Here is a 15,651-nt window from a genome sequence, read left to right as displayed (position 1 = left end):
GTCTTCATTATGAAAAATGTTGATTCCACCTGAGCTACATTGAGTAATAGTCTACAGGTGAGTAGTTACGTGAAAGGGGTTACTTTGGGAGCGTGTGAATGTTCTGTTTGGTTTTAATCCACCAGGTTCTGAGATGAAAATTGCAGTAACACTAGGAATAATGGTAATAATCAATTTATGGCCATTTCAGGCTTTTTGGTGCTGTACTGGAGCTTTCTTTAAGTGTGCGCGCCTAACAGTGACAAGACTACTCCAATTATTCTAGGAGGGAACCCACACTCAGCATCTGGGCAACAACACTGTCATGAAAATGAAAAATGAGTAACAAAAAAGTCAGAAACATAAAAAATAAATATCACATTTATTTAAATAAAAATATACACACAGTGTACAATGAGCATGGCTTACAGACAGCAGTGAAACAAAAATGCTAAATCCTGACGTATAAAAAGATTTGAATTGCTTAGTTGTGCTTTATTTCTCTGAACACACGCACACACACAGTCTGGATGGAAGTCCTGTTAATTTGTTATACTGAGCCCCGTGTACATGAGAGCGTGAGACATGAACATTACAAGGAACTGCTACACCAAAAGAAGACAAGTATCAAACTAACTTGGGATTTTAGAAAATTTGAAGCCAGACCCTTCATAAACAAAACAGAATTGTTAAAAACTTTTAAAGCCCTCTGCACAACAGATGGAAAGAATACAGAAATCTGCAGTTAGAAAACCAAGTTAAAGCAGCACTGCCCCAAATCTCACCACTGCAAACCCCAGGTTCTGAGCACTCAACTATTACACTCAGATTTCTATCGTAAAACTCATTCCCTGTTAGCAAATGAACCCCATGATTTCTACTTCTGCTGTTTGGAATACAGATACATTGGTTCACAAATTTCTTTTTTTTTTTTTTTTTTGTTTTTAATTCTGAATTATTAAATTGCTACTTAGTCATTTTTTTTTGAGAAAATCGTAATTTTCCATCTTGAATCGTGAGTATTATGCTGAAATTTATTGTTGTGGCACGTTACTTATTCAGATGAGGCTAAGAGAAAGAAGCACTTGAGTGCTGCAGAGCCTAAAATGAATGCTCTAGCAACACAACAGTTCGTGGGTTGCATACCTAAGGAAAAACCTCAAAGTTTTAGAGACTGAAGTCTGGTTTTGGTTTGCTTGTTTTCAAACGCAGCTCTGTGACTTTTTGCTTTTTAACACCCAGTTTACAAGCTAAGGCTGTGTTTTAAAAAGCTGTAAATTATGTTAAGGTATTTTGAATGCAAATATATCCTTTTCACCTGCAAATGAGTGAAAGGTAAGAAGCAAAGCCATGTCTCACAGCATTGCCTGTACAAAACGTTTCCTTTTCACAGTAACAAAGCATAAATATGAAGATATCATTGTTTTGAGTTTATAACACAGCCAACTCACACAATATATGTTTTAAGTCTGTTAATTGCTTACGAACATTAATTCACACAAGTAATTTTGCTGCACACTTTTTAATGCAATTTACATATTATACCTGTTGCTGTCAAACGCATTTGCTGCTCTTCATAAACCGGCCATAGCATTTCTTGGAACTTGTGATAAAAATAGGAATAGGCTTACTTTATGGAAGTCAAAGTAGGCATAATATGCAGTGGGCTTCAAATTAATATAATTCCATTTTGTACTTAAATTCTTAGCTATTATTTAAAATACCATAGCACATTAGTTCACTTACAATCAGTGAATTTTAATCCAGACTGATTGTTTCACACCAAGTATTAATTTCCCTATTTTACTTTGAGAAAAATATCAAAATTTGAACAGCACAAAAACTAACGTTTGTTAGTTTTTAGCATCATTAAGGCTCTTTCCCAGGTAATAGTTGGCCTCATTCAGCTGTCCTCTCGTATATTTTGTTCCTCTTAACACATATATTTTCCAGTATTCCACTAAAATGCACAAGTACATATCAGCAAAATCAGGTAACAATTAAAAATTTGTTTCCTAATTGCTCCATAAGAGCCAAAGTATAAACTGTAACAAAAAAATATTAAAAACTCCCCAAAAGAAGACTTCAGAAGCAAAAAGATCTGCCTGCATAATAATGTCAAGTCTGTACATGTTCTGTATTAATTCTAACAGTATTATAATCATCCAAGAGAAAAAAACTGTTTTAAGTCAAGCAGACATGGAACACTTCTCATATATATGCTGCTAAATGAGCACGTTTCCCTGAACTCTGTGCAAACGGTGTAGCTTCCTAATGAAAATTTATTTGCTGAATTCTACTGCTGTGTAACTCAGTAATATACAAAGATTCATGCAAGATGGACCTCAGGAGATGATTCAACTCCTCTGCTGGGCATTCAAAAGACTTAAAATGTCTTCTGTACAGAGCGAATATACTGCAATTAAACTGTCAGCCTGGAGCAAAAAGATCTTTGTTTCTTTAAAAAAGACAAACCAGAAAAACACAAGTTGTGAATCCGTGATTAACTGACAACCCTGTTTTGATGAGACTGGCTCTGACTGAATAAAATGCTGCAGACCCATGGCAGGCAATGACAAAACAAAGAAATAGTTGAGCCTACTTCAGCACAAAAGCAATAAAGCTCTTCCAGGACACTTGGAATTGTGTCGGGTTTTAAAATAGTCTTAATGACCTACAAAAAGACTAAGTTCCAATGAAAACACTGGTGTAAAAAAGTTCAGCCTTACTCAAAACAAAACCCAACCTGCTCTTCTGTAATAGCCCAAGCCCAATCAAGTTTGTTGGGTGTACCTGTTACAATAAAAAGAACTGCAATGTGTTAGGTTGTCGGGCTTTTTTTTCCCCCAAAAGCGCAGCTTCAATGATGAAAACATTTTAAGTTAAAAGGTAACATTATAGCCAAAATAATTTGGAACCCAGCAAGATTAAATGCTGAGGTAAGACCTTGAAAGACTATTTTCTTAATAAAAACGAAACCTATAGTTTTTCATATTTTGAATTAGACAGAACTCCCACAGGGCTGAGATAAAGAACTAAGAAACAAAAGTACCCAAAAGTGAATACTGTCATTGCCTACAATTTTACAGGCAGTTTCAGAATCACCTTAGGAAGGCCAGCATTTCTACTGTGTATCACTAGGATTATTTCCTATCACCTAAAGAAATTACCACTATTTCTCAGCTGCATAGCTGTTGTTTATGTAAGTTAGCAATAAACAAGCAGAAACGAAGTGAGGTGTAGAGTAGCAGTCAGACCAACAGAACAGAACAGTACTTTCCTAGGAAGGTTTATGCTCCACAAACCTGCAAATAAAATTTTGTGCAGACCAGCTGTGTAATATTTAAATGCACACAACTTTATCTGCACATCCACTGAACAGCGCCCACTGGTACATGACAGGAAAAGGCATAGCACTGTATTATCACCTGTCTACGATGCACTGCTATCTCTTCTGGTATCTACTGTTGATGCAATACATTCTAGAAGAGCAAAGAAGTCATTTGTGCAACAGTATTCTAATGGAGACTGTACATAAATAAAAAACAACCGCACAAAAGTCCTTTCTGAACAAACTACTTCACTCTGAAAAAATGGTCCAATTAGGAAAATGTTGTGTAGGTAAATTCTTGGCTTCACTGAAGTCAGTGCATTGGAAAGAAGATCCCTTCCTGACATACTTCTACATGTTCCAAAGCCTCACCTTGCTAATGTACAAGAGGGGTTTAATTCTATTCACAACAGATAATTTCTATGTAACCTACCAGCTGCTTAAGCATGAAATTTTTACTAGTACAGTTACAGAATTATACCCAGTAACAGGTCTTAATAGATGAAAAGAAAACAAATTGTAATTCACTATGCATCATTCTTGGGACTTCTGTAGAAGCAAGCAAACATTTAACTCTTTATCCATAGCAACTGCAATTTCCTATAGATACTCAAATTCCCTATGCAGTTTAATTTGCGTAGAACTCTAATAAATGCATCACACAAAGGTTAGTAAACAGTGGGCACTTGTTTTTTGTTAACTGCGTTTCTCTCTGGGGGAGGGCAGAAGGAGGCAATGAATAGAGAAAATCAGAAAACACAAATGTTCTTTGCAGGACACATTTCAAGACTAACACAAGCTGGCAGAAGCACTACCATTCACTTCAAAAAAGCTCATTGCTGCTCTTTGTCCTAGAACTGCTGGAAATATCCTAGAAATAAGCATTACAAATTTCATATAAACCAGCTGCCACATTTTCATAGCCTAACAACACATTCATGCCTGCATATACAAGCCATTTTACCTATTGCTAAGGAAAATTTAGTTTTAAGGGTTTGCTGTGAACAGGAACATGACAGATTAGATATGTTACTTTACTTGAAGAATTAATCCCTCTGATTTCAGTGTGATTCATGTGCAAGATTAAGTCAAGTAAGTGGTATTTGGCTTAGATACAGAAAGCCAAGAAAGATACATCCAAAGGAACTGCAGCAAACCAGAACGCAATTACTGAAATTACAGGCAGTAATTACTAAAAATATATTGTGAAGTTACCACGATTATATAAAAAAGACAAACATAATGACCAAAACTCTATTTAGCCTAAGTATTGAGAGTTGCATCTTTCATCAAAAATTCCACGCAGGATTTAATTATTACTGATCATGACCTCAGTGCTTTGCCCGTACCAGAAAACACCATTTCAGGAAGGAAGAGATCCTTTCATTCACATCTCCAGGCTGCTGTTCAGAGTCTGAATGCTCCCCTCCAGACTGATAACATCAGTTCCTATTGCAAATGACATTTCCCTTTTTAATCTTCGATCAAGCCTTCCCAAGACCTAATTCCAACTGGTTGATGAGTCATGCTAAGCTTCAAGTTCACCAAGATAAGTTGAATGTATTTGGTTTTGAGCATATCCAAATCACCAATATTTTATTTCATGATGACTAACTGTTGTCACTTTTAAAATGTTAAACCTCACAAAATAACACCTCAACTGGTTACACATTCCAAGTTATTAAGTCATAAACAGCAATTTTTATATTCACTAATTAGCATGGTATATGTTCCTGATTACATTTTTGTTTAACTTAGGTGTCAGTTTTTCCATATGTCCCTTCTGGAGGTCTGTAGTACTTTGGGAAAGCCATCAGCTGTATCATGTTGAATGCATACTTTCTGCATTTGACATTCTTCAGTACATTCTCTATGCGGCATCCTTCTCTAGTGAAAGGGGGGAAAAAGTACAACTTCATGAAACACAAAATAAATAAATATGCTTTATTTGTTCATTGCAGAGTTTCAGCAGCAGTTGAAGTAAAAATAACAAAGATTCAACTCTACATTTTTTGTTTTCCACAAGTGATGATACATCTTACAAAATTAAATCTAAGGCCAGGCCCAGTACAGTTATTGCCCTCAGAAACAGGTGATAAGATTTCTTCCCCCTAATATATTTGCCCTTGAGGTTTAAAGTTTAGTTAAAAAAAATACAAAATAAAAAATTAAATAATGATACATTTCATTCTAATTCCAGAAATATATTTCCCTTTTAAATGTTATACTTTTTTTTTTTTTTTTTTCAGATCGATTAGTATATATGTGAGATTACAAGTTGCCATAAAAATGCATATTCTAGGAATAAGGCATTTTATTAAGTCTGGCCCTACAGATTTCTGATGGAAAGTTTCATCTCTGCATCATTTCCCCTATGTTAAGCTTTGCAATGAAAAAAAGAGAGAATGGCTTTTCAAACAGCCCAATCCAACTCTCTGCTTTATAAAGGAAGGATGTTTGTTCACATACAGTACAAAAGTCACAAGTGCCAAAGTGGTGCATCAAGACATAAACCAGACTTGTTAGAAAAGAATATAAAAGAGTCTTCAAAGCAAATGCAACTAAAGCAACAATAACAATCATGTTAATCTAACTACAAAACAGAACTTACTATATTCCACTTAGTTACTCGACAGAAAAAGGTTAGTTGTAGCAAAGAAAGAATCATTTCTTGAACAAATAAGATCCGATCAGCTAATAATAACAATGAAAATAAAGCAGTAATACAATGAAAGCAAGTCTTACAAACCACCGCCCTGTAAAATTTGTCTGGGGGTCAGTCTGTATTGTGCAAATCCATTTTTAATTTTGTCAGACGAGTTACTCTGGAAAAAGGGGTTCAAGCATTCAGGATTCCACATCTTTAGTATACACAGTGACAGCATTGTAAGTGGGCTTTCTTTGAGCTAATTACAGTGGGAAAGCTTTACCATGAACAGAAAGAGCAAATCAATTCACTCAATGCATAGTATGCTTCTTAGAGTTCAGAAAAATTAATGAAAACACTGTACATTTCAGACATTTGTATCTTGAAGATGGTTCCTTAAGGTCTGAAATCGTAGAAATATTACAGCATGATTTATTTTTTCTAAAGTAGTTTGTCGTTGTTTGTAGAAAAGAAAGGAACATGAGTGCAGTTTATTGATATTTGGCTAATAGCAAAGCAAGACTTAAAATAAGCCACACAACCAGCAAGTGTGAGCTGACAAGCAGCAAGGCGACAGGATAGAAGTGTCGAGAAGTTGGCTTGTTATCAGTTAGACAGCCTGTTTCGGGATCATCCGAGTCATTCAGTGCTCCCTGGGTTTGTCTGCTGTTAAATAGGGGAAGTTAGGAACAAATAGAACAGCATTTAAACAGCAAAGAAAGCCAACAGGTAGGCATTTTGACAACAAAGCTAAACTGCACAGCCATTCTGATGAAACTCACTTATGCCAAGCACTTGCATAGACTTAGTACCTTCTGCAGCTGACAAGGGAAGCATGATGACTAGATAGCTAGCATCTCTGTAGGTCTCCTAAGTGCCTTAGGGGAGCGTTCGCAAGTTAACATTACATAACTTACGAGACCAACTATACTACCATTACAACGAACACACACACTGAACAGAAATGAAATAACGAAATAAAAAAAAAAAAACAGTTAAGTAAGCAAAGAAAAAAAGATCACAAATGTCACAACATGGCATTGACAAAATAATGTCTCCATGGTTTTCGCACGTTTTTCGGTCCTGCTTTACTAGTGACTAAGAAATACATAGGCAAAAATAGCAAGGCTACATGCTCCTTTGTGAAAGGATTACAACTATACAAAAATAATTTTAGTTGATAATAAATCAACTTATTAAGGAATTCATCAATGCTGGTGCCTCAGCTTTGAAGTCAGCAGCATTCATTTTGATTTAACGGCTCACACCTGCATTACCCTCAGAAATTTACCTTCTATCTTGTTCAGTGGACCCAGTGAGAAACTAAGCTGCTTACAGTGAAGTTCCAATCAATTGCTTTCCTATCAGAGCAGCAGGGATACTTTCTAGTCACACCCAGTCTTTTCTACTGTAGCCTAGCTAGCTTCTATACAAGTAGAATTATACACATTTCAACACGTCACTTCTTCAGCCCTTCTGAACTCATCTTTCTTGGACTGTGCTCAGGATTTCTGCTCATGGACTTCCTTTGGGCAGTAAGAATCACGAGATTTCTATTTTTCTATTTACTATGAATATTCCAGCATGAAATGATAACTCCCTTTTTTCTTTTTTTTTTTTTTTTTTACTCTCCTTTGTGGACTTAAGAGTACATCAGATTGTAACACAGTCCTTTATCAGAAGCACAAGTCCCAAGTATGCTGTTTGTCAAGAAACATAACACTAGCAGGTCATCGAGAGACTATGGGCCAATCAAGGTAGTATCACACAACCTCATGAAAATGAGAAGTAAAACAGTAGCAGCCTTTCTGACGTGTGTTTAAAAGCCACGTCGAGTATGTAGAGCTAGGATAGCAAAAGAGGTGCAAGAACTGCACGTAGAGGTGGGATCCTGGGGAATGTTATACCTTACATATTTTTGCTTTCAGAGAAGCCTTTGAGTATAAGCTATTCATGTATTTCTCAGCTTCGAATTTTCAATCCGTATATTACACCACTAAATAAGACAACCCATACTATAAATAGTGAAAAAAAATATAAAAATTAAACCTCCTAATGTTTGAATAGTATCTAGGCAATTACTGATGCCGGCATGTCTGGTGCTTTTAACTTCTATGTTTTCAAGTGTTTCATCAACGGAACTTGGATAGAATTCACACAGTATTTTAGAGGAACAAAGCTATGTTTTGCTGACTTCCTCAGTACTGTGGCTTACATTGAAATGAATGATTGTGTTCGGTATCGGACCACTCTAGTTAACGCTTTTGTCCTAGGGTTCACCCCCTCAGAACTTCCTTCCCCTTCTGCTCACAATGATAATGTTACCATTTGTGATGAGCCACTACAGCTCAGTTTCTCCTCACTAATTTTCTGCTTCATCATGTATTTCTACGTACTTCTGAAAACATGCTTTTTGCTATTTTTCCTTTTTTCTTTCTTAATCTCTACAGTAATTCTCCAAGTTCGCCTCCTGAGCCTTTTACACTCTTCCTCCTCCCTCTTGCAACTCCTTGAGGTGAACCTCCTGGTTTAAGCTTTAGCTCAGCGCATAGCCTCATCAATTCCTCCTCAGTTTCATATCCTCCGTACTTTTGGACTATTTTTTTGGATGCCTTCTGTCACATGCCTTCTGCTTACGGCAGAGCTTGCGGCAGAGCTGATGCAGAGCCTCAACTCCCTTTTCTCTATCTGGGCAGCAGCACAGCTCAGTGTTCAGCAAGTTTACAATCCACTGAATTTGCCACTGGTTAAGCACTTCTTTCTGGAGAGTATTAGTTTTGCCTGCTGAAAGTTAATTCTAAGCAGGTTGAGCTAGATGCTTGCAGGGTGCCCCTATGGGGATGCAACCCTCCTGCTTCTGCAGTGTCCTACTCAGTTTTACTCCATATCTCATTGACAGTGAGACAGTCTTTCATCTATGCTTCTAAATCTCCCATTAGCATCATTGAGATTTATGCAGTTATGATGGAAGTACAGACAAAAGCCATTTGTTCCTTTTTTTTTTTTTTTTAAAAAAAAAAAAAAGTAGATATGCTGAAAAGAATGATCAGTGTCTTTCAACACAATAAGTCCTTACCCCCAGGAAAACCACTGAGAACAGCTGATGCACAGGGACTTCTGTCCTACAAATTAGTCACACCATTCTATGCACGATTTGACAAGACATCCTCAAAATTGAGCAAGGGGATTCAACTCCATTATTACCTACCTAAGAACAAGGCTGAGAGGAATACCGAAACATGTTTTTAGTTTAAGAATATTTCAACACAAACAGATGGTTTGCCAAGCACTGCTAATACTTCTCAATGCACTGCAGCAACATCTAAAAAACCTTGAAGCGTTCTCCATGGTGACTGAAATACCTCAAGTGCAGGAGCCAAGTTAATGAGGGTATACTCTTTCTGGTGATGGGCGCCAGTAGAACAAGGGGCAACGAGCCTTGTTCCAGAAACTGGAACACAGGAAGTTCTGTACTAATGGAAGGAAGCACTTCACTGGTATGGGAGAGACTGCGATGGAGCACTAGAACAGGCTTGCCATGATAGGTTGTGGACTCTCCTTCTCTGGAGATATTCAAGACCTTCCTGGACACCTACCCGTGCAAACTTCTGGAGGGAACCTGCTTTAGCAGGCGTGGTGATCTCAACAGGACCCTTCCGACCCCTGCAATTCAGTGATTCTATGAAGAGAAACAAAGAGGGAACCTCCACTGGGCTGCCTGTAGAGTGACAGCACCACTTCCCCTGGCCAACCAAAGCTTGTAAAGGATGCACCATTTGATGCCATGCCAGCTAGATTCCTCTGGCTTCTGACTGACACAACACAATCATAACAGTGTTATGTCCGACTACTGTGTTGTGAAGGTATAGCCAACAGCCTTAGGTGGTCCCTTCGTCACAAAACATATTTTATGAGCTCTGAAGTTACACAGAAGGGAAAGGAAGGTGGCTTTAAAAATATTAAGTCTGTACTGCACGCACACACACCTCATTTTAAGACAACTAGTGAAAGCTTCTACATCCATAACATCTGGGGTCATGAACACCTCTCTAACTTAAAGTGCAATTTTTATTCATTTACTTTCAAAATTGTTTATTTGAGTCTTGCAGCAAAGCACAAATAACACTGTGACAGCCGAGGGTGCTCTAAGTTTAATGATGATATAACCGTTTCAATCTGCTTTCTTTCTCAGTTGTTGTTTTATCATCTTAAACTCCTATTGGGATAATACTGCATGCCTGTCAAATGATACAGAGCAAAACAGCAGTATTTTCTATTGCCTTTTAATTCAGATGATAAATTGAAGCTGCAAGCAATTTGAGACAATGAAAATTGCGCGAGGAAAAAAAGAAGCCTCTGCGGAGTCCTTTTAAAGTCAAGCACGTTTACGAGGGCACACTCCAGTTCTTCGTTACCAGTAAAAATGCTTGGCCATCCCTGCACAGTGTTTTGGATGAGACGTTTTAGTACTTTTCAGCTTTGCTTCACCTGGTAGAACTTATCCAGCTCCAACTGCTAATGATACTAGAAATGCTGTATTTTCCTAAAGCTGTGTTCAGGTGCAATAGCTATGCAGCTTTCTATCAACACAAGGATTCTCACATGCGCTAGGAATGACTTCAGTCTGAATTCACGCCTTACAGCACAAATACTTTGGGGAATTTGCCTTCTTTTTTTTTCCTCTCTCCTTACTGAAGCAAGCAGTTTCTCAGCCTTCTGGGCTCTTCTTGTCAAACGCCAGAGCTGACTTAGAAAAACAGCAAAAGTGAGATGCTTCTTTTCAATCCCTTCCAATAAAAGCAGCAAAGACATTTCTTCAAATGGAACTGACTGCTAACAGTCCTCAATCTTATAGTTTTGCTAACTTACCTCCACAACACTGAACTTAAAAGGAGTTTTAAAACCTCTCTCAAGATTCTTAAACAGAACAGTGTCTGCTTGCTTTTTAATTTTTTTTTTTTTTTAATTTATTTTTAAAAAGGTTGTTGGAGTAAAAACTACATAATTTCTGCATGATTTATGTTACTATGGTTCACTGAATGCTCCAGTTGTATTAAGACAAGGATCAGTGGTTTCCATGTACAGCACTACAATTCTAGGAAGGTAGCCTTAGCTTTCTCAAAGGGGGAAGATGGGATCCTCATGAGCATCTCTTGGCCACAGTCAAGATACTGCACCGTAACATCTGAAATAATAAAATGGGATAGGAAACAAATAGATTTGAGCCCTCTCAAATAGGATTGCTGTATCAGCATAACTCACTTAAAACAGGTAAAGGAACATCGGGCAAAAACTCTTCATGTTGAGAGACACAGTTGGTATAAACCTCCAACAATCTGTCCAAGAACAAAAGATGTTTCCGCATCATTTTAAATGGAATATGTAGGAAGGGAACCACCAGAAATGTTTTCTGCTTCAACAATCTTCTCAATAACTGCTTTTCTTGTCAATAACTTAAATCATCCTCAAATCTAGATGGTATTCAATAAAATAAAAAATGCTAGAAATCAATTTTTTGCCACTTAGGTGATCCTACAGTCGCTACTCAGATTGAAAACAACTGGCAATACTGGAACAGAATAACAGTGTCATACCTAAGCGAATTCCATCAGCAATTTTGAGAGAGCTGTTACTAAGCATATTGCAGCAATATAAAATATCTCCTACTGTGCGCATCACTTCACCACACTAAACCTTCCTCATCTTGTTCTACCACTGCTAAAAGCACAGAACACAGTAAGTCAGTTGTAAGGGACATACAAAGATCATCTAGTCCAACTGTGTGACCACTGCAGGGCCAAACAAAAGTGAAAGCATGTTGCTTGGGGGCATTGTCCAACTGCTTCTTGACTGCTGACAGGCATGGGGCGTCAGCCACCTCTTTAGAAAGTCCATTCCAGTACTTGACCTCTTTCACAGTAAAGAAATTTTTCTTAACATGCAGTGTGAATCTCCCCTGGCACAGCTTTTGTGTCATTCTGCACTGCAACTTCTTTCCCAAGTCTTATCTCTTTTGCCAAGATCCTCTATTTCCCTACTGCATTCATCCTTCCCTTGTCGAGCATATTTTATTATATTCTAATAATTATATAGTTCACATATTAAATATATTTATTTTACAATTTCATTATCTCATGTGCTCTCCTTCCCCTTTTCACTTCCTAAATAATACGAGGCTTGTTCACTGAATTTCAAGAGGCATCAGAATCATTCTGTAGTCATAACAACACGATACTTAGATCTCTAAAAATACAGTTAATCCATGGCAATTTGTTTGCTTTGCATTCAGACCTCTAGACCTACGGTTACTTAGCCTTTCCAGAGAAAAAGATTCAACTTTGAGGTACCTTTCAGAATCAGTAGACTACTGGAAGTTTGCTGTGGTTACAGATTTCAAACAACGTTGTGGACACGATGATTCAGCAAGAAGCAACAGGTTTACCAGAACGCTGTCTTGCAGTACTTAATAAGAGGCTAGGAGATGCTCGATTTCCATGCACACAACCACATCCTGCAAAACCCTGTTGTATGCAATCATACTGATGAGGATAGATGCTTTGGAAGGATGTTAGAAGTCATAATGTTCTCATTCAGTCCAACTAACCACAGATGTCCACATTTCCCATTAGGTTTTATCAGCATAGAATGGTTTCAAACTTTGCAGCTCAAGTGAAAGGGAGGTGCACCCCACAACTGCAGCCAGTAGAACCCTCTCTTGTTTTCAAATAAAGAAACATCCTCTCACCAAGCTGCTGTGCAACATCTTTCCTGAAGTGACAGTGGGGAGACTTACAGACTGTAGCAGATAATCACAATTTATTATCTGTCATCTCTAAATTAAGACAAGTTAATTTTGATAGAAAATGTGGAAAAACACCATGCATTAAAATAAAATAAGTGCTCATCCACTCTTTGCTATGTGCATCAAGGTACCATTCGTTTGTTCACACGACTACAGTTTAATATCAAAACCAGTTTTCCAGGTAGGTATTTTGTCATTTAAGAAACCTAGAGAGAAACACTTTAAACCCGTCTTCAGCTGTTCCATGTCACTGAAGTTGAACGGCAAGACCAAGTTCACTTTCAATTGCCTGTGTTCCCTTCACTGCCAAAAGAGATCACTGACTGCTGCCTGCCATGTGGAAACGGCCCTTTGGTTGTGCCAACCTCAGAACTACCTAGGAGAAGGCTGGTCTCTGCTGCCCAGAATTGTGCCAAGAAACATTTAACAACCTTACTGTATAAAGTAACTGAGGTTCTATAAACATTCCCCAGTAGTTTGTAATTTGCAGGTATGGAAAGAGGCTACAAGTCCTGCACAGCCTTGCTGGTGCCTTGGGAGAGATCAGGTTCAGAACTGAAAGAGTTAACTCACAGCAGAGCTTCTTTACTTGTCAAGACAGTTGGGTGGTTTTTGAAACATAATTTTCACCCATTATTATACTTCAAGTAGAGGATTTGCTGTTTGATCCTACTATTTACCAATACTGATGTGCAGTATTACACATCAATTCTATCCAAGTTTCTCTTTGTATCCCCTCCCAAAATATGATTCTGATAATCTTCTCACCCTCTTCTATAAAGTACTAGGATTACTTACGAGCAAAATTCGCAAGATAAAACTCCAAAGTCTTTCCAGAGAAATTTCTCTCACAAAGTTTGAAATTTAATCCAGTATTCAAACAATAATAAACCAAATGTGATCTATACCCAAATGCAGGCACAAAGCAAACAAAGAGAAACAAAAAGCCAACCCAAACCAATCACAACCAACCTGCAAATCAAATCACAGGTTTCTTAGTGATCTGAGAATGTGAGAAGTGATGATGATGATGATGACATTCTTAAAACAAGTTCTGAATATTCAGATGTTTCCCTTCCCAAAAGTTACAGCACTGGTATTATTGGCTATTAAATCACAATTCTTTCCAGTATGCTTATGTCACAGTAAAAGAATTCTACGAAGGATGTAATTACACATTTAGTTCAAAGAACACTGTGATACAAACCTGTGATCAACCCTGTCTCATAAATGACTAATAGGGTCTTAAATACTTCTAGTTGATAATGAAAAATCTTCATGAATCATCTCTAATCTTTCGGCAAAGATTTTCTAGTTTTGTTTCCCTGTGGTGAAGAGAAGTGGCAAAGCTAATTTAAGAGGCAGAAGAGGCATGCTGGACAACTGAACAGCCACTCGTGATGAAGAATGGCACTAAAATCAGGCACTAATTTCTAAATGCTCAAAGCTATGTTGCATTTGGAACACAGATCACTTCAACTGAGCAAAGTCTTGAACATCAACAGCTGCAAATGTGAATGTTCTTTGTGTTTTGTATGTGCAAATTCACATTGATATACAAGCAAAGGCGAATGTCACTGCTTTTGATTAGTGACACCAACTCACACCATCTTTCACGGGATGAAGCAATGTGTAAGCTGTAAGATAAATCACAGGAAAGATCTGACAAGTGCTTTTCCCTCTCAAGCTAGCAGCAGATGCTTTCTACCAACATACTGATAGTGATTTTTATTTTTATTTTCTTTTTTTTTAAAAACACAATAATGTTTAAGAGCTGAACTGTTTTACTGCAGCCCTTCACAGTACCACACAAGCCACCAGGCTGTATTAATGCACAGAGAGTCTGTACACATGCAGGTCGGTGAAGTGTCAAAGTGCACCCAAGCCTGATTTCAGAAGGTGCACAAATGCTGGTACCAGCAGTGCTACGTGCAGCAAAGAAAATCCTACTTAGGCTGTCAACTATAAACCAGCTACACCAAAATACAAAGGCCGGGATGCAGACTAGTAATTTGGAGATGCCACCCCAACCACCCTACAAAATAAGCCACCTGTTCTTTTCTTGAGCAGGCTGAGTTTAAGAGTTGAATAAACCACAAGCAACACACTATCAGAATGCTAAGTGCAAAGCTTTTTTGGTCTACTTGCTTCAGAACAAACAATAGGGCTGGACTGAAATCCTCATGAAGTAATAACTGAAAAGTGTTTGTTATTCTTTCCAATAATAGGTAGTATGTGAAGACCTTAAAAACAAAACTTTTCCCCTGGAGATGTAGAATGTTGATAAGACTTTGCTGGTTTTGTTTTTGCTTTTTTAACATTGTTTAGAGGACTGTAATAAGGTTTTGGAGCCTCTTCCCAGAAGTAAGTGTTTTTCTTTCCAATAAACAAGGAAAAGATTGAATTTGAAATCTTTTAAATCATCTATTTGTATATACTTTAGAAGTCTTTTCTCTTGGTTTGTTGGCACCAGTCACACCTTTGAAAGAAAAATTTCATGGTGAGTACTGCTGCAGGTTTCTCAGTAAGTTTCAAACACACTCATTCTCATATTAAAAGATAGCATTAGCACAGAACATTATTTTCAAAGCAAAAATGGCACTGTACTGTTGGGGAGAATGAAGAGATGAAAAGCCACACAGTTTTGCTTCAATAATTTCCAGGAAAAATAAACTTTAAAAAATTTCTGATAACAGTAAAAAGAAGCAGTGTATTTACTGCTTGTTCTCTTAAGCTTCTGCTAGCAGCAGGCAGTAAAGAAATCAATTATCAGACAAGGGCAAATGCCTTCCCCTTTGCAATAATGCTGCCTTTCTTCACTGTTACAATGAAATCAAGCACACGGTTCAGCTCAGTGCAGCCACAGTGATTCACAGTTTGCCAAAGATCAAA

The 15,651-nt window shown here is 37.6% G+C and overlaps 1 protein-coding gene across 6 annotated transcripts in view; it reads right to left on the bottom strand.

Annotated features, from left to right (window-relative positions):
• Positions 1 to 342: 342 nt before the first annotated feature.
• INPP4B (inositol polyphosphate-4-phosphatase type II B) overlaps positions 343 to 15,651 on the bottom strand; it is a 270,565-nt gene continuing 255,256 nt past the window's right edge. For 4 of the 6 annotated variants that reach the window (XM_042829798.1, XM_042829801.1, XM_042829797.1 and 1 more), the window contains one exon: positions 5,241 to 6,623. In XM_042829798.1, the coding sequence (XP_042685732.1) occupies positions 6,449 to 6,623 (175 nt within the window). In that variant the 3' untranslated portion in view covers positions 5,241 to 6,448. Of the gene's footprint in view, positions 5,198 to 5,240; positions 6,624 to 15,651 lie in introns of those variants that run through there. The other 2 variants (XM_042829799.1, XM_042829802.1) reach the window with 2 other exon arrangements.

Source organism: Centrocercus urophasianus, unplaced genomic scaffold, assembly GCF_019232065.1.
Source record: "Centrocercus urophasianus isolate 14NV4802_14NV808 unplaced genomic scaffold, USGS_Curo_1.0 seq_32, whole genome shotgun sequence".
Classification (NCBI taxonomy): Eukaryota; Metazoa; Chordata; class Aves; order Galliformes; family Phasianidae; genus Centrocercus; species Centrocercus urophasianus.
The sequence above is the reverse complement of the archived record's forward strand: the minus strand, read 5'-3'. Positions and strand labels throughout refer to the sequence as shown.